The sequence below is a fragment of the Mycteria americana genome, chromosome 1 (assembly GCF_035582795.1).
Source record: "Mycteria americana isolate JAX WOST 10 ecotype Jacksonville Zoo and Gardens chromosome 1, USCA_MyAme_1.0, whole genome shotgun sequence".
Taxonomy (NCBI): Eukaryota; Metazoa; Chordata; class Aves; order Ciconiiformes; family Ciconiidae; genus Mycteria; species Mycteria americana.
The window spans coordinates 104,055,110-104,074,937 of NC_134365.1; the positions used below are offsets into that span (position 1 = coordinate 104,055,110).

The window sequence follows — 19,828 nt, forward strand, 5'->3', positions numbered from 1 at the left end:
TTAATTTTAAGTTGGCCTTAATTTTTTTGTACCAAAGAAAACTTAAGTTCTTACGTAAAGTCTATCTACGTTTCTGACTTTCTTGAATAATCTGGACCTTGATGGCTTTCTGATTATTTTTGTTTATGTTAGACTACACAAAGTACTATGTTTATCTTATGGATTACCTTTATTATCATGGGAACCTGTTTGAACTTACTGCTTTGTTCTTCCATCCACAAATCTGAGAAAAGTACTGTATGCCTTTTACTTTTTGCTTTCTGATGTGGTTAGTAAGCCCTTTTTGAAAGCAGCAGTTAGTTATTTATGATGATTATTGTTCCCCTTCTTGTTTTTTTGTTTTGGTTTGGTTGTTTTTTCTTCAGCAGCTCTTTCTGTTCCTCTCCTTCCAGGACACTGGGCTGGATGGAGACCTGTTGGAAGGAGAGGGAATGGGGACAGTTGTGTTAGTGAAATGCTTGATTTGTGCTGTGCGCCCTGCACACCCCCCCACCCCTTTACTGCTTCAGCCATTACTTGTGTCTCACTTCAGAACATTTGTGATCATTCTGTGAACATAAAGCTACCGGAGGGATGCCTGCATGTTCACTTCTTCTCCCCCCATGGTGTACAGGCCTAGGTCCCTAACATACACAGTTGCTACAGCCTTGAGTTGCTCTAATAACGTTGAATTTGGTACAAGGATCATACATTGCACAAAAGCCTTGTGCATCTGTGCAGAACGGCTTCTTTGCAGTTGTTTTCTGAGGGCCTAGTGTCTGTCAGTCGTCAGTGCTGTTCTCCCGTTACTTTTAGGATGTTAAAATAATGATGCTCCAAGACAGTTTGCATGTATGAGTTCATTGCACCTTAAGAACAAAGCAGACAAGTTGCTTTGGAGGTTTAAATGAGACTTGCAGAATATTCCCATTTTTTCTCCATGTTACTGTAGGTGTATGCATTAAGTAAGAACTTGAAAGGCAATAGAGTGACTGAAAGACTCTGAGAGAGTTTGGTCTTTGCACAATGTTATATGCTGTTGCTTCTGTGCGCTAAGCACACTGCCCTCCTATGTGTTTATGAATTTCCTTAAAATATGCTTGGTAACACTTAAGACTATATTATTTTCAGCTGAAACATGAGGCAGTCATTCTCACACACAAAGTGTTGCCTTCTACATCTCTTCTTTACCAAGTGGGGGCTATCAGGTAAATGTGTGAATCCTAATTTTTTCTAGCCTTGCCTGTCTGGTACTCAGGACATGAGTCCACAGGAACTTGATGTGTTTAACGTGTAGCTACTTGCAGGTATGCTGAGAGTCTGCGTGGCCCAAAGACTCCTGGTCAGTTTTCTGTTAAGCAAGTGCAGTTCTAAGTGTTAGGATGTAAATGTAATGGATCCTTCTTTTAATCTCAGCCATCTAATTATAATATGCTTGGGGGTTTTTTATTTACTAATAAGAAAGATAAGCTGCTGTGAAAGGCTAGACGTAACAGCTCAGCTGCACTGCTTAGCTGTCTACAGGAAGGCATTCTGATGTGGTAACATGTGGAATGGTCATGGTGCATTTCAGTGCTTCCTTAAAACACCTGTGCAACCCTCTGTCTCAGAAAGCAGCTCATCTCTTAGAAGCTCTAACTAGGAAATAACATTTGTTAGTAATAAGAAATAAAATTAACATTCATTTAAAATACTTGTTCTTAAAAGCAAGCATTTCTTATGCGAAGAAATACAGTTTAATCTTAAAAGTTCTATTTTTTTTTTAAGTTTTACTTGTTTGGGAAATCACTCTCCTTACGATTAATTTCTGTCATCCATTTATTTAATTCTTTCTGGCTTGCCTTATTTCTGTTTCATGGAAATCCTTACAAATCTTGCTCCTAAACTTTCTAGTCTGCTCCTTTTAACTTTTGCTGAGTACTCTGCTAGTGAAACTTTGCAGCTCCCTTCCCTGTTGGTGTTTTTTTTTTTTTTTTTTTTGAGAAACAAAATAGATGATGAGAGAAGGTCACAGAAGACTGGAATAAAAAAGCAAAAAAGGGAGACTACTGAGAAAAGGCTTCAACTCTCCTCTTTCAGAAAGGTCAGGGAAGTTTGCTTTGAAAATTTAGCTTGATATGCCCTGATCTTTTCTTTATTATTACTGCACAGCCCATATTTGACTGCTTAAATTGTAAAATGCACTGTTACTATGCAAAATTAATATTATGTGTACTAGCTAATCAGAATTCAGGACTTATAATGCTGTCTTACAACAAATGCCAAGTCTTTTTAGTAATATTCTGTAACCATACATTAGTTCTGAGGCTCTGTAGCTCCTGTCACAGTAAGTTACATCATGAAAGCATCTGTGTTGGTGTGAACCTGAACCAGCACTTTATAATTAATTTACCAGTGTTCAGTTAGTTGGATTGCTACTTAATTGGCTGAATATTTCTAGCCATATGAAGTTCTTCTCAGAAGTACAGTGCGTATGCTATAACGTACTGTTCTCTTCCAGTGCATGTCAGGATCTCAACCATGCGAATCAGCCATGTTTACTTTTTCCACTTTTCTAATGATAGCATGAAACCCACTCCCACTACCCTTTTTTGAAAATCAATCCTTAAAATGAAAGCTAGGCTGTTAATGTCTCTTGTCTACCATTAAAGGATCTTATGTTTTACAAATTGTTTATCAGAAGATGAACTTAACTGTATTACAATCATATTACTCGGACACCAACTCACAAGGGGGTGTAAGTAATTTCTCTGTGATTCAGGGGGCACCTTTGAAGATCAGGTTAACTTGTTTAGTAAAAGAAGGGTAAATTTAGAAACTTCATGTTAGGCAGTCTTTTAAAAACAACTTTGGAGATCAGTAAGTAGATTGTAGGCCTAGAAAGATAGTTATTGGACCAAATTTAGTTTGCTGAAGAGTTGCCTAAGAGTTCTCAGTAAAGGGAAGAAAAGGCATTAAGGAAAGGATGTAAGACATTAAGGAAACTGGGATGTGTGGAAGAAGTTTGTTTGGGCTGAAGTAGAGTCATGCTAATGCTAATGAATATTAAAAAAAACCCAAGCCTCTTGAGGCTCAATGAAGTAACTATGATAAATGACTGAAGTGGATGCTTGGCAATACAGGCTCCCTAGTAAGGAGAGCAGCCCCATCAAACTGCTTTTGTAGAGCCAAGATAGTTGGTGCTGAGGACCTGATGTCCCCAGTCTGTATGTTTCTGAGTTTCCTTCAGCCTGGCTCCTTTCTGGCCTTCCAGACAGAGTGCCTCTTAGTTGTTGGAGCACATTGGGTGCACTCTGAGCTTTCCAGTGTAGTTTCATCCAAAAAGAATCCAGTTTGTGTACTCTCAGCCTACTTGGCAACATAAACAAAAGCACTGTTAGTGAGGATGATCTTTAAAGTACCCTTGTGACCTGAACTAGTGCACTAGTGTAGGCATGCCTGTACAAACTTAAGTGGGAAACAATCCCAAAGTTTTAGAACCATGGAGTTGAAACCATGTAAAAGACTAGCAGAACTTGGCAAGAGGCCTCCAGACACCAAGGTCCTCCAGGAATAATTCCAGTGAAATATCTAGTAAAAATACTAGTTTGTGGTATGGTCCAGTCAGAACTGCAAAAGTTTATTCCACTAATAAAGGATGTAACCATTAGACAGGGATTAAGTGGTAACACTTCCAATTTAGAGGAAATGGCATAATGTGAGTTGTGAAAAATCGGCACTCATGAGTAAAAAGTTATTACAGGCTGTTGGGCATCGTTGCTGTTCCTGGCATCGTCTGTATTTATGATCACATAGGTTTAAAGGTGTTACTAGGGAAAAACTTTGCAATGCTTTTTTTTAACTTAGAATCTCACTCTGCAAGTAAATCTCTGTGTGTTTTAATCTTATCCACCAGCACTTATTAATGTAAACTGAACAGGAAAAAAGTGTCTAAAAACTGATGTAACAAGTAACAAATTGATTCAATGAACCAGAAAGTGTATGTTGTTTTCAATAATAACAATATTCCAATATTTTTTTCATCATTTATTATAATATCAATGGATTACGTGGAAGCAACTTGGTTCCAGTTTAACATCTTTGTCTGTGATGTGATTTTGTTGGCTAGTAGTTACATTCTTGCTTTAGAGGAGTAAGGATGGATGAAGGGTTTCTTCTGAAGGGTTGAATGTTTCTGCTGGGAAAGGTGATGCTTTTCTCTTGTAATACTTCCCCCCCCCCCCCCCCTTCTGTTAGCAGATCTTTTACATTCTTAAGGTAGTTTTCAAAGGGAAAGTGTTATTCTGTTTTGAGGTGCCTGGAACCCATGGATAATTGCCTGTTTTTTAAGTCCTCTGCTGAGGTTTAAATTAAGAGCAAGTTAATGCTCTAAAAAAAATTTTGGCAGCAGTTTCAAAGCAGGCTGAATTGATCTATAATCCAATCTAGTGGTTAAAAAGTATTGCTGTGTATTGCAATTAAGGTTTGAGCCTTACTATTTCTTTAATTGGTAATAGTACCAATTATAATAATATAAAATAAGAACAATAAATTTTATCTTAGAAAACAATTGCAGAATAGCCACTTCGGTGCTGACTTATTAATATTAGCATATGTACAGACCTTTTGTGTTGTAGCATTACAGTTTCTGGAAATTAAGACATACATATCCAAAATCAACTAGTTCAGATTGTGGGAATGTTTTTAAGTACCAAATTTCCTTTTCACCCATTTCATAACTGTTAAAGTACTACTTAGTTCTCTGTCTACTCTGATATGTCATGCAATGGTTCAAAAAAGGATTTTAAAAAACCCTTTTGTGGGCAATAAATGCCATGCTTTCCTTGAGGTGTCTGTTCTGCCATCATGTCAGGTAATGCATTTTACTAAAAAAGTCCTTGATTTATGCAGGATACAAAATATGTACGTGCTTTCTTCAAGTCTGTAGCAATGCCTGAGTTGTTAAGCGAATGACAGTTGATCTGATGTTGGCATCATACTATAAAGAAAAGTTTACAGCTTTATTCAAGGAACTGATTTAATGAAGAGATAATGTGAACCTTTCTTTTCAGCAGCAGTTCAGCACACCCTGAACAAAATTTGGAAAAACTGCTGTACATCTAATATTTATGAGCTACAGTAAGTGCATCCTATAAAATGCTATCTTCCACTGTAGGAAAACCCCTTTAGTCTTATTACGCATATTTAGTTGGACTAAAGCTGTACATTACATACAGAAAATATTTCTAAAGAACAACATCAGATAAAAAGACTTTCAGGCTTATATCCCCATTAGCCACACATTTCCTTATGATGATGTTTACTTCGCTGAAAAAACTTTTCTGGCTTCAATAACAATGAATGCTTGAGTGAGGAAACATATGGATTATTCAGAATTTTTTTCTTGGGTATTAAGAGAAATCTTCTTTCCCGTACTAAGAGAAATCTTCTTTCCCCTACTAAAGGTTCTGTTGTGTTGGGCTTAAAAAAAAAGGGGGGGGAGGGGGAGTCAGTTATGTTGTTATTTATCCAGCTAACTAGGCATAGTCTGATTAATGGTCACTTGCATTCTTACAAACTTGGGCTTTAATATTTCTTTCTTACCCTTTTTCTGTATGCTATACATACTGTTTACTGTTATGTGGAACTTGTATGCCAAGCATTAGACTCTGTTTTTCTGTTTGTTCTGGAACAAGATTGAAGTATTTTCTGCCTGTTTGGAATAACTTATGGATATAATTTGTATACATAAGAAAAGGTCTCTTTTTTTTCTTGTTTTTTTAATTTCTTTCTGGAAGCTTAAATGAAGTGGAGAGGAAAATAAGTTGTTCCATGAAACCAGATGGGATTCTGCAACATTTGCAGCCAAAAGCTTTTACGATCATCCTGCTTGGCTCAAATCTGTAAGAATTCTGCTTGTTAGAAGCTGGTGTACTTACAGTCGTTATTACATACAGAATATTTTGCAGTGTATTTCTCCAGACACTAAAGATGATTCTGCCTTTTGGAATATACTAATACATGGACTTGCTATGAATGTGGTAAGGGTTTACTTTTTTAATATATGTATATTCTAATTTTCAAACATTTTGAATAATGCTTTATAAAGAGCTCAGATCATTGGGTTAAAAAGTATTCTGTATTGTGAAATCCAGCAGGATAGACAAAGGGGTGGAACTGGTGTGTCTCTGACAGTGTTTTGCAGTCAGTGGTTCTAGGAAGCCTTGGGGTCCAGGGACTAGTTTTAAGAAATCTTTCAAAGGTAACTGAAAAAGGCAAGTCTGCTGTCCAGAGGCTTAAGTTTACTGTATGTAGGCTTGCACCACAATTCAAAACTGCTTAGTAATCTGCAAATTGAAAAATGTGCTTTTACATACATGCATGGAAATAGGGTAAGCCTTTAGAATATTAGTAATTTTATATTTGAAAGTGTGTATATTTGTACAGAGAGGTGTATTTTTCCTTTTTAACTACAAATCTGATATTCAAAAGACATTCTAGATGGAAAACTGTTAAATTACCTACAATGTACAAGTTGCTGCTTATGTATTTCATTGATTTCCTTTATTTGCATGTAAGACCTCTTTTTGAAAGCTCTTGGATTCTTCTGGACACTAAATTATTTGTGCTGGTTTTTACCATACATACCACATATGTTAGAAGTTGGATGAAATTAGTTTATTGAAGCACTTTGTTTAACCATCATTTTTCTAGTAAGGGTGGTGGTGCATAGACAGATTGGCTTAGCAAGGAAGCATAACCCAGAATAGGATGGTTTTACAGAGACCTCATTATGTGAAATGCAAATTTTTTTGAGCTCCAGTTAGGGTAGGGTGTTTTGCAATGATTAGCACTGGTAAGAGCACAAGTGAGTTTCATCTTTGTATTCACACAAGTGTAATTGATATGAGGTGCTATCAAAAATGTCTTGAAACCCTTCCAGACAAGCTGTGCTAATCAGCTGAAAGTTATCAATTCTGTTGGAATTAACAGAAAAGGACTTTGGTCCTCATCTAGAGTAGTTAGGTGCATACATACCACCATAGTATGAGGCTTCTGAATGCTTTTTGCTCCATGCCCAGGTGCAGCAAGAGTCTGTTTTAAAAGAGGTTCTGTAGGTGTGTTGGTCATTTTTAAAATTTTGTTCTTTACAATTAGCTTTCCATTTTAGCACTTATGCTACTGGGTAAATGTAAATGTCACAAATTATAGTGTGGAAAACAAATAGAAGAGGCTTTCTGAAAAGTTGATTTAAAGACTTTAATTACTACACTGAACTTTGGTCATAGGTGATGCGGTGTATAAATCTTATCCAAAATAATAAAGCTCTCAGTAACTGCAGTTAGCACCATGCGTCACTTCCAGCTGTCTTCTCCAGACACGAAGGCATTTGAACAATAGCAGCTGACTGTGTGGCGCTCTTTTAAACCGCTTCCAATAAATCAAATGGAGGAACTGCGCGTTCACAGTTGAAGGATGAGGATTGCTGGAAGCTGCGCAGTGCATGCTTTACAGCAGGTCATAGCTAGATAGAAAATATATCCTAGAAATCCTTGCTGACATGCTTCATCTGTGTAATAACATATCCAAGACCCAAATCTTCAATTCTGTTTGCCTTCATTTTAGAATAAGCATAGATTACAGATTTTAAAGTCATCAGTATTTGTTTCACCATCTGGACAACTAACATTGTCAAAAATAGCTAGGAAGTATGGCATGTGATGACTCCATTATGTGTATTTATTAATTCATGATTTCATGCCACCTATTAGAAACCTTGCCGTAATATATTATATACTGGAAAGGAAAAAGATAGGTAAGGGACCATCCATTATTAAAATCTATTGCTATTTGTGCCACATCTACCTGTAGATGTGTTCTGTAAGAGCCTGGAAAATGGGATTGCCTATTAACAAGAAAAAGTAGTCAAGACAGACAAAATATTTTTATAGATAAATGCATTAGATGTGTGAAACAGAAAACTGAACTATGCTTTTGTTTGGCAGGCTTGTACCTCAAAACATAAGACCATTTCTTATTGTAGCGGTCCAACAATGCAAACAGTTTGAGAATGGGGCTTGGGGGCTTTTTTGTTTGGTTGTTGGTTGGGTTTTTTTTTTTCACTTAATAGTGCTAAAATGTGCTTGCAGGGAAAATGTTTAGTTTGGTGGTTTTAAGACTATGTTTCTCCCCTAGTTATGACTTTGACGTATCAGAAAAATTCTAAAACTGGGTGTGAGAGGAGGGCTCTTCATAAACTAGTAGGATGGAAACTTGCTTTCGTCTTTGGTATCCAAACAAAACAAAAGATCTGACTCAAGATTTTAAAGACCCATAAAAGGGAGGAAATTCAGAAAGCACAATTAAAATTTCACCATCTGCTCATTCTAAAGCAGTAAGGAGAGAAGGGGGAGGTTTCCCTTGTGCACAACTATTATAATCTGGATTGCAGTAGAAAATCAGTGGATATGGAATAGGTACAGCACCTTCCCCTCTCTTAGAGATGCTGATTGAAGTGGAACTGTGGGCAAAATGAACTACAAAAAAACCCTATTTTTTTTGAGAGCCTCGGCTTGACATTTTCCTCTTCTGTGCCATTGTCTCCCTCTGCAACTGTGTTTTAATGGTTTCTCACTGCCTTGGGCGATGCAATATTACCTCGTATGGGCCACATGTGAGTACTCTAATCTGAGGCAGAAAGGAACCTGTTTCCCCCATCTGTTTTAGCTTGCATGTGTTGGTGCTGCTGTTAATGCTGACAGCTGTGTTAATATGCGAGGCCACCTGCCACATGGTAGATACTGCATCTTTGGGTAAAAGCCTAACTTTTCTCCTATTGTGGAAGGTGAAGTTGGCTAAAACTGGGTTCCTGTTGGCAACTCTGCTGGCAGTTCCCATTTTATTATTTTAAATGTGTCAAAATTATTTACTCTTAAGTCATGTGGTACTCAATTACTCCAGGGTATGCAAAAAGAAAGGGATTATCTGACCTGGGCCACATTCATCTTTTATATTGATATAGTTTTACTACTTTGAGAATTTACTTACATGCCTCCGGTAGAACTGCCATTTGGTACAATTCTGCATTTTCTGCTTTTAGATGCAGTGAAGAAAGGGGAAACAGATTTGAGCACAAAATGTTACTGTTTGGGATTAGCATTTCTGATTAGGTTGGCTCTTTGTTCTTGGACAAGCACAGCCCTGGTAGTGCTTCATGCCACACTGTGGTGCCCCTCCGGGCGCCTTGCTGGTAGAGTGTGGACAGATTTTGGATGCAGCTAGGTGTTTTGGCTGCCTCTGTCCCTGTGTGCAACCCACTCACCATATTGTACTTAACTACATCCTGAGGTGGTTATGAGGATTAATTAATGCTTAAATCCTTTGAAGATACCGGATGCTTTGTAAATGCTAATTATTATATTCAGGTTTGCTACATCTTAGGGATTAGACATTACTTAAGCAATAGGTAGGGAAGCTGTGAGGTGTACGTGGCAAAGAAGAATTAAAAGTAATAAACAGTCACTGAGAGCTGAAGCCTCCCTACAGCCTGTTTGTGCAGTCCCATTTAAGTGCTTTTAATAAATTGCTACTCTTCTAATTTGGTTTTGGAGCCTTAATTACTTTTGTTTTGAATGTTGTGGGGGGGTGTCCCCTCTGTAATGTTCCATAGGGGCTGCTGTTACATTTTGTAGTTTTAACCCTGATTGCCATTTCCCTGAGGATGGGCGACTATGTGTATGTACTCTCAAAATGTGGTTCCCTGTTTCTCTATACTGTTCTGGAGTGAAACACTTCATATTTTTGTGCTAGGTTTGGGGCATCTGTATCATTGAGAGAATTGTCTGCTTCTTGTCTGGACACTGAAAACTAGGTAGGACCTTGTTGTGTAGTAAGTGCTGATCCCCTGAATAAGGTTTGTGACTGGTAATTATACCATGCGAAAGTACTTTTGTAACCTGTGAAACAACCAGCTAGTCCCAACTCTGACTGACCGGTGAAGGTTTAAGTACATGTCCAATATCCACCTGTGTCCATTTTGAAAATCCACGTGAAAGCTGTATGAGACCTGGGCAATACGAGGGGGAGCTGTCTGCGCACTTCTGAAAGATTTTGCTCCTAGCTGAGGCGGTGGAAAGTAGACAGAGAAGTAGCCAGTAGTTTATTTCCAGGCTGTTTTATTGCTGCTGCTGCTTGGGGCTAGAGTACCAGCTTCATATCCACCCCAAGTTGCAGCCATGGCAGGCTGATACTATGACACAGTGGTAAAGAATATGGGCAAAGAGGCTTTTGGTATAGAGGGGGTGAATCGAGGTGAATGAATGGAGAAGGATCTTACAGAAAAAAAGTGAGCACTGGCACAGGTTGCACAGGGAGGCTGTGGAGTCTCCATCCTTGGAAATATTCAAAAGACATGGCCCTGGGCAACCTGCTCCAGGAGGCCCTGCTCGAGCAGGGGGGTGGGCCCAGGTGACGTTCCAAGGTCCCTCACAACCTCAGCCACTCTGTGATTCTGTGAGATGGCACCATGCAAAAAGGAGCTGATAAAAAGGTGTGAGGTGTAAGCAGTCACAAAGAACAGCAGAGATGCTTATCAAGATGAGAAAGAAGAAAGTGTGGTTCTGTATTTAAAATCCTAACATCAGGTTTAGTCAATTTTACTAGCAGTTCACACTCAGTGAATCATTAAGGTTTTGTGCATCACTTCTTATCTAGAAAATGAGGATATTTGTCACCGGGTCGTTGCAAGGGCAAGGTCATCTCTGTTGGTAGGGATAGTTTGATGTCAACTCGAGAGATGTCACAGTCCTCAAAGGGAGAAAAATGAAGGTTTCAGTATTAAATAAATAAACAGAAAACCCCAACTCCTTTATAGGAAGAAATCTTTTCAAAAGGCAGGAGAACCCCCATCCTCCAAGTCACTTCTTGCCCTCAGCAAGAATGGCCTGAACTTACCCGAAAGTGACAGAGGGAGGTGAGTGGTGAAACAGCCACGCTACTGCTGCTGTGTACCTTTATTTGCTGCAAATGTTTTACTGTGCTGGCATAACAGGCATATATGTCATGCGGCAGCCAGACAGTGCCTGGCCCAGGACAAGCGTGAAGCTAGTTACTGGCTTTGCCTTGACAAACACATGTAGCATCTCAAAGTTGGCACAAGTTAAAAAACATAGGCTAGCGTTGGTGTTTGCAGTCAGTCAGGAGGAGTGTAAATTCTCAAGGCTGTCTGTCCTTTTTCTGACAGAGTTAATTTTCACTTCTGATCTTTTCTCTTTGTTCACACTAATTATGCCATATTAACTTTAAAAAAACACCACAGAAAAACAACCACACACCCCTCCTGGGGAGGAGGCGGCAGGCTGCGTGCGGTGGTACTTCCCTCTCTGCTGCCATCGCTTTCCTCCCGCGACCCTGTGCTCTCTCCAGCGCAGAAACTGCCTTCCCGCGCGTTTGCAGGCGGCGGAGCCAGTCCGTGATCCACCTGCCGAAAGGAAGGACGCTGCTGGAGCACGGATAGCGGTGAAACACCTTCTCCTGCCCCAGCCTCCCCTCCCGTGCCGCCGCTTCTGCAACCGCACCACGCCGAAGCCGGCCTCCCTCCTCCCCGGGCGCAGCGTTCGTCCTTCCCGCTTATCGCACCCGGACCCTCCTTCCCGCCTGCCCGGCGCGCCGCGGCCGCCCTGCTGGCGGGAAGGGGCGGGCGGAGGCGGAGCGGCGGCTCCGCCCCGGGGGCGGGCGGAGGCCGCCGGCCGCCCCCGCCGGAGGAGGAGGGAGGCGTTTGCCGCCGCTGCCTCCCGCCGCCGCGGGGACTTGGTGCCGGGTGGCTGCTGGCGGCGCCTCGTGTCCTGTCAGCGTCCCGTCCCGGACGGCGGCGGAGATGTCCGGCGGGGGTAGCCGGCGGCGAGCCGGCCCCTCCTGGCACAGCACCTTCTCCCGCTTCTTCGTCAGGAGTACCCCCGGCGAGGGGGCGGCAGCGCCGCCGGGGCGGCCGGCGGGCGCGAACAGGTACGTGGGGGACGGGACCGGACCGGACGGGACCGGACCGGCTCGGCTCGGTCGGGCGCCCGCTGCCATCCTGTGCCCCGTTCCGCCTGCCCCTGGCCAGGGAGCACCGTGAGTCGCCGGGGCGGGGGAGGCGGGACCGTGCCGGCCGCCGCGATAGATATTGCGACACCAGTGGGTGAGCGAGGGAGAAGAAACGGGTGTGTTCACTGCGGGAGGGGCCTGCCCGGATGTCCCGGGGCTGCGGCCCCGGTGGTGAGGTGCCGCAGGGCGCCTCGGCCGGTCGCGGGGCAGGCGCGGGCCTGGCGGGGCTGGGTTCGGCTCCTGTGAGAGCGGCTCCTCTGAGAGCAGCCCCCGCGGCGGGAGAGCGGCGGCTCGTTGCACGGAGTTTGAAAGCGGGGGTGGGGGGCTGTTAGCCGGACTGCTGACATCGTCTGAGCTCGTTTGGTGGTGGCGTTTTTAATTTAACGTAACTGTGGTACGGTACGAGGCAGGTCCCCGGTGGGCTTGATATTCCAGCGATGGGGCGTTTAAGGGGTTTTGTTGGGAGTTGGGCTGACGGTTGGGTGAGCACCGGCGTCCTGCGACCCCTCTTTCCCCGGCCCTGCGAAGTTCAGGCGAACTCAGTCGGATGATGGAGTCCTGTGTGAAACACGCACTTGCTGTAAATAGCCGACTCTGGGACTACTTCTTTGCCCTGGTTGGGTGGTGTGGGTGCCGGCGGTGGGGCTGTCTCACACCCTTGTTCCTCAGGTTGCAGCCCCTTCCTTAGAAACTGAAAGCAGGGCAGAGCGCAGAGGTCTGTGAGGGGTTTGGGTTTGTTGTTTGTTTTCATTTTTTTTCTTTTCAGTTTTCATACTTACGGTTTTCTTTTGGACTGGTGTAAGTCAGGTGCTAATGCAATATAAATATTACTGATGTGTTTAAGTCTCAATGCAAAATTTGTGCTTTATGGAAACCTGGTTATTAATAATTATTTTTTTAGTGTAGGGAGACTTTAGAAGATGAAAAGGTTCGGAAACTTCTTGTGTATTTGTTCCTCTTCCTTTTTTTTTTTTTCTTTTTTTTTTTTCCTGGTTGCTGATTTCTATGTGTACGTAGGAGAGAAGCACAGATAAAGTTTCCTTCTGTTTCTCATGCAGCCTTATTAGTGGCCCTAGTTAATTAGGATATTTTTGTGGTGAAAAGGTGCCAGCTGGCTAGGCATTATTTCCTCAGGTGTAGTATTTATTTTTTGCTTTTAACATGTTGGTTTTAATCTTTGAGTCATTCTTGATACTGCATACATTTGTATTTAAACTGGCAGACAAGTAAGTACAGTTAAATCAGATAGATAGTGGGTATCACAATAGTGCTTTCAGTGAAAAACTTCAGGATCTTGCTCCTGCCCCCTTGCATATTCTCAGCAATCATGAAGAATAGCAGAGCATATTGCTATCTTACACTGGCCATCTTAAACCATCTCATAAATGCACCATGAAGATTTTTAACTTTGGGGGTTTTGTTTTACTGTGAGCATTTGACGCACCAACACATCACCAAGGATCCACTGGCCTTTCATGAGCATGAGGCATTGCTTTTTATTTCCTGGAAAAAAAAAAAAATCAGGAGCAAGGCTGCTGAATCAAGGGCATCTTTACAATTGTGGGAGCAGCATGGCTATTATGTCTGGCAGGGGTGGTTAAGATATGGGAGAAGGAAAAGGCTTGGATCTGGCTGAGGACCTGAAGAGGCAATAGGAGAGGTTTCATTGGACTCCTTGCCAGCTCCCTATACTTGTGGTTCGGAATAAACAAAAAAGCATAGCGGTCGCCTTGGTAAGGAAGAGGGTGATGCTAGTTCAGTGGTTTGCACGCTGAATAGCCTATATGTAGGTAGCACTCATGGTAGACCTGCTCCACTTAACTTAGGGCTGGAGTCTATTATCTTTATCTAAATCACAGTTTCATTTCCTGCAGCAGGAGCCTTTCCTTTATTAGGAAGCCAGGATAGTCCGCGTAGATATGAAAAAGCTCGAGCCTCTTGGCCTTGTTCTTGAACTCCTTGCGCGGTTAGCTGGAGTGTGGTAGCCGTGATTCCTCTCTGGAGTGGAAGCAAGCAAAAACCCTCCTGCTCTGAGGAGTCCAATTTGGTATGTTAAGGAGGTTTTTTTGTTGCGCCGGGTTGCAGCGTGGCACGTTAGTCAGGAATGCTGACGTTCTTGTATTTGGTTTCCACTGGCAGCCTTCTTCACAGATTAGCGTAATTGCATACATTAAGCAGCGCTGGGTTGGGATGAGTGCCGCAGGTTTGCTCGTCATGTTTATTTAGTGAGCTTGGCAGTGTAGAAAAATGGATCACTGAACAAAGCGTGCGTGTGGGGAGGGGGAACCAAAGCTGCTTTGTATGTTTATTGTTAAGGTGTGGACTCCGTGAGACGAGTTGGGGAATATGTCTTTTGTGAAGTGTTACAAGAATTGTATACACCAGGATGGTTAATTTCCCATTCAAATTATCAGTATTGGAACCAGATCAAATTTGAAATATATAGAAAGAAAGTTTTGTATTGAGATATTTTACCTACTGTTGGGTTTCAAAAAAGCAGAACGCCTACATAAAGGGGGCAGGAGAGGGAGCAGTATGTTAATACAGGGCCAAATACACTCCCGGTGTACCTGCATTGACCTCTGGAGACAAGCATCATGCTTAATGCCTGTGCAGAACACGACGGTTTCCTAATTTTTAAAAACGCGCAGAAATGAACCTGCATATGTCCAAAAGTAATTCTCTATCTGCTCCTGCGAGTTAGGCAACAACAGCTGGATGGAAGCCCCCAGCTTTCCTTCCCCCAACCCCATAGCTGCCCCTCAGCTCGGCAGGGTATGGAGCTCTCGCCTGCTTTTGCTCCAGGCACTGTGTTCAGACTTAGCTTTAAAAAAAAAAAAAAAAAAAAAACCCCAAAACACCAAACCAAAACCCAAACCTACTGTGCCCCTGGTTTAAAATAGGAAGAAGGGGAGGGGGGAATTACACTGTTTGTTGATCAGTGTCTTAGACTCTTCTGAGAACCTCATTTGACAAAGAGCTTATGTTAATAACTTGCCCTTACAGCAATTTGTAGCTCTGATGAACATGAGAATTGCTGGAGGCTTGCTTGCTTGCTTGTGGAAAAAATAACTTGTGCAGATTAGTTGCAAGTTTCGTGGCGGCAAAAAGCACAGCACATGCATTAAGGGCTTACTTGGCTTTTACATAAAATGTAGACAAACGTGAGGTATCTCCTACTGAGTGCTGTTCGGCATGTGTGCTCTTCAGATTTGGGGCTGCTTTGAACGAGGGGTTCAGTGCTTTTCATCCCAGTTCTTTATCATTAACTTCCATCAAAGGCAGTCATTATGCCCTATTCAGCTATTTGCTATTTTCAATAATACAAAATTGATTATTTGTTACCACAGTGTTCATTCTGGAGCACTCTAAATTCCTAGGGTGACAAAATCCCATTTAATTTTCACTATTCTAATGGGAGTCTTGATTTTTTTATTATTATTATTATTAAATACGTTTCTTTAGTCCATCTGGATGAAGATACAGCTTTTACAGTGTAAGTCAGTCCACTGCAGATTCTTTCAGAAATACTCAGCTTCTGTGGCTGAGCAATTGTTGTGTTGCAAATAAATGTGACCTTTCAGGTCATGTTAGAAGCTGCCAAGGAGGTGTGACACTTTTCACTGATCATTTTAACCCAGAGCTACCACCAAAATCTCCTTTAAACTATGGGTGTATTTTATTAGTTATTCTGTATATTGCTTAGCAGGTTTATCTTTTTCCCTCCAGGTGCTGTTGGTTGGTTGGACAAATAACTACCAGTGCAAGTGGGGCTTTGTTGAGTTTGTCCAGATATTTCTTCTGCATTGCTGAAGTGTACCAGAGACATCAAACAGGGAAGAGCAACCTTTTATTTGGTTTGAGGGCTTTTTATTTTTTTTTTTCCCCCCAGGCTGAGATTATTGTTCCATTCATCCATTAGTTTCTAACTAAGAGCTTTCAGAGATGGAAGAACTTTGTTTATTCTGCCTGAGGAGAGATTAGAGAGTCTCTTTCTTCCTCTGGGACTGCCAGTCATTGTTCCTGTTTACAAAGAACATGTATTTTTGTAGTTGTAGAAACTGTGCACTTGGGGACTGCTGGGAATTGATTGAAAGGGGAGTAATATATTTCAAACTTATTTCTTCTGAAGTTACTACCTCCTGGCTGGTTTTGATTCAGATACCATTAGCATCTTTGAAGAAATCCATTGTTTGCTGGAAAAATCAGTCTCTGCTTTCTAATAAAGAAAATTTTTCTTTCAAAAGGCAGAGCCGGATTTTTGTTGTTGTTGTTAAAATTTAACTCATTTGTGAGTGTACATCAGGGATGATGGTTTGTGGAACCAGCAAGGGGAATACTCCAACCATATAGAAGAATTCAAAGTAGACTTACCTAAGCAAGATGCATTATGAAAATTTCCTGTTCATTTGTTAATTTGGTTTTTTTTTTGTTTCTTTTTGCTTCCTAGGTTTTTCTGTTATGACTTTTATCGCAGGATAATTCAAAATAGTAGCAAAGGCCCTGATTCAGCAGGGTACCAATGTGGTTGCCTATAATTAAATAGCTAAATAGTTCTGTTCACTATACTGGGACTAGACTACTTGTTTGATTAGAATTAGGCGCATACCTAGATGTCTCATGGGGCTGAGACCAGAAGGAGCAAGCCCAGCAGCTGGCCATGAATGTGCGAGACATTTCCTAAAGGAAATGTTACTAGAGTATTAATTATAATAGTAGTGCTACTTGGAAGAAACAAAGCAACATTTTTTTTTTCCCCCACTATTTTAAATGTTAACAGCATTGTCTCCTTTCCAATTATTGGCATAAATGCTAGAGTTAATACAAAAATACTTCCAAAACAGCTACAAGTCTATGGTTTTAAGGAACAGTTTTGCAAAGGTGAAAACTCCTCAGTCTTTTCCTCTGGTGAACAAAAGGCTCACAAGTAGAAAAAAAGTAAAATTCAGAAGCATGTTGCTGTGGGGATTGTATTTCTGATTATTGAAACTTCTTAAAAGGATGGAAACCCAACTACTGCTTTTATTTTCTGAGGGTTTTTTGGATTTCATACAATTCAGTTAGTATATACTATTATACTTCCAGACAGTAGCACAGCACTATGTTGCTTAGGCTTTCCAGGGGATATTAATACCTCTATTTTTCTGGTATTTTAATTTTCATTTCTAAAATAATTTTTATAGATTCTAACCGACTTTATCACTTTTGAAGACTTTTAAGATCAGAAAAGTGCATTTCCTTAGTCATTTCACTTTCTTATGTCAATTTTGCAACATGAAATAGAGTCTTTAATTGTGTTGTGTTAATGTGATTTCATGACTTGCCTTATTTTGAAATGGAGTCTTGATTTTCTGAATGTTCCACTGTTTCTTAAATTGCTAAAATATTTTACTGAAGGCAATATATCTGCTTAAGCAGTTTGGAGGTCTTGGGGCCTATGTGTATGAATACTGTGTGGATCTGCACTTCACCTGTGGACAGTGTTGTGTAGGGAAAAATGTAGGAGGAAGTATTTCTCGGGAGTACATGAAGAGCATAAACAGAAAGAATTGCAGTGACAACAGACTTGGTTTTTAATCATCAATTAAATGCTACAGATTTAGCCATCAAATTTATTTTGGTTGAATGGAAAATGTATGCTTTCAACACAAAAGAGGGAACCTTGTTAATGACTGGAAAGTGTCTGTAGGATACCTCCCGATGTATTTTGTGAGTAAAAAATGGGAGAACTGGAGAAGTATTTTCTTGTGTTGAACTAATAGCCTTGTGTGCCTTTACCAAGAGTTTTCTGCTCCAGCCTCACCAGAAGAGCTCGCTGCATTTTACTGGTGACACCAGTCTCTCTTGATTGTTTTTTCCTGGGTGCTTTTTCTTAATGACATCTTTTAAAAATTCTGTTATGTTCTGTTTATCAGGAGGGCAGCAGTTGCTGCTGCTTTAAAGCTTTCCTGAATATATTTTTTTTTTTTTAGTATCTCCTATTTTCATGCCATTTGTAAGTACTATCATTGATCCCCAACCCTGCAACGTGCCATTTGAAAACAGTTGTATGATGGGCTGTCTATTCTCTATTTATTCAATAATTCTAACCTTAATAAACTTAAATAGTTTACAGATCTGTTTCTGATATTATATCAAGTTTATGTGCTAGTGGCCAGTAACATTTATTTCATAAGAATGTTAGAAACTTTATCTAACCAGTCAGACTGGCAAATACAGAACAGATTCTACATTAATGTTGGTTACTATGCTTGACATATGCCAGAAGAAAAACCTTGATGTAATCTGGTATAATCCTACTGCCCAATATCGAAGTAGGCTCTACTCAGAAACATTTATATTTCTTTTCTCTAGCCTTTGTGCAGCTGTTCAATTCCCTCACATGTAAAACAGATTAAGTTATTCAGCAAGGGTGATCATGGGCCATCATATTTATTTCACTTAGTTCTAGCCTTTAAGCTTAGAGGTACATGTTCAGTGTAAAGACATGGTTTGGTTCTTGCATTTTTCATGCAGATTTTCATTGTAAAATGTGGCATATCTGTGATGTTATAACATCTTTATTTTCTTATAACCATTATATTTTTAGTTGCATTTTGAAAGAGGATTAAAAAAAATCTCTTCGTTTTATACTAACACACTCCATGTAGCTCACATAGTCTATGTGACACAGCACAGCTAATGCAGAAACATGAAGCTGACCTAGCTTTGCTACGCAAGCAAAGAACAGTATGTAAATAAGCAGCATAAACAGGTCTGAGAGGAAAAATTGTTTTGGTTAAAACAATCTAAATTGCTTAATGCTGTCTGTAATCAAACCAGTTTCGAAGTGGGATAGTTTAATTGAATATAATACATTTTGTGCTATTCCAACACTTAAATTAATCAGCTGATTGTAACACTTCTTTTGCCTAAGTTCCTGCCACCTCATCCTGCTGGCTTCATTTTCTCCTTCCTTACCTTTCTCTGCTTTCTGTTCCTTTTCCTCCACTTCCCTTCTTATTTGTTTTAAATGAAATAGCATCTTGGCTTTCCTTTGACCCTCTAATTTCAAACTCACTAACTTGTTTTTGTAATTTCCATTTATCTTAATGTTTTTACTGCTTCTCCCCTATGTGTGTGGCCTAAGCTTAAGCACAGAAGTAGGAGTCAGAAAATTCCCATTCAAATTTCTGTGCAAACAATCCCTGTCCCTTTAAGACAAGCCCCAACAGCCTTGCCAGAGACTAGGGGCAGACTTTGTCACTGCTACTACCGTTTGGTTTCTCAGGAGCAGTGTTACCCTCGGGAATCTTGCTGAGAAGGTGGCCAAAATTTTTCATTTCAAAGCTTTTCAGAAAGGGCAATATTCTGTTGGGGGGGGAGGGGGAGGGAACAGAGGAAAGAGCTCTTTATTCATTACTGTTTTCTGTTAAAATGCTAGCATCTTTATTTTCTGTTAAAATACTAATGTATTTTAACTGTCATTTGATGCAGAAGGCAGTTTTTAGGAATGTTGATGGATTTCCTTACATCTTGTTGCCACTGAGCTTTACAGTAATGTTTTCCTTTTGATTCATTTAACAAATGTTTAATATACCCTTACTCATGTCCTTCAATATACGTGCCAAAAGTTTGACTCTTAAAAAACTGTCTGACTTCTCTTTGTAGATCAGGGTCTGATAGTTCTCCTGGCTGCACAGTGCACGAATGGCTTCACAAGTGTGACGTTAATATCTAGAGTAAGGTGTTGGTATTTCCCTTTTCAGTTTGTTGTATTTGGTTGGATTAAAGGGGAAGGATTGAA

The 19,828-nt window shown here is 40.7% G+C and overlaps 1 protein-coding gene across 2 annotated transcripts in view; it reads left to right on the forward strand.

Annotated features, from left to right (window-relative positions):
• Positions 1–11,726: 11,726 nt before the first annotated feature.
• Positions 11,727–19,828, forward strand: part of CRYBG3 (crystallin beta-gamma domain containing 3) — a 95,014-nt gene continuing 86,912 nt past the window's right edge. For both annotated transcript variants that reach the window (XM_075515716.1, XM_075515721.1), the window contains exon 1: positions 11,727–11,961. In XM_075515716.1, coding sequence (XP_075371831.1) covers positions 11,834–11,961 — 128 coding nt within the window. In that variant the 5' untranslated portion in view covers positions 11,727–11,833. The remainder of the gene's footprint in view (positions 11,962–19,828) is intronic.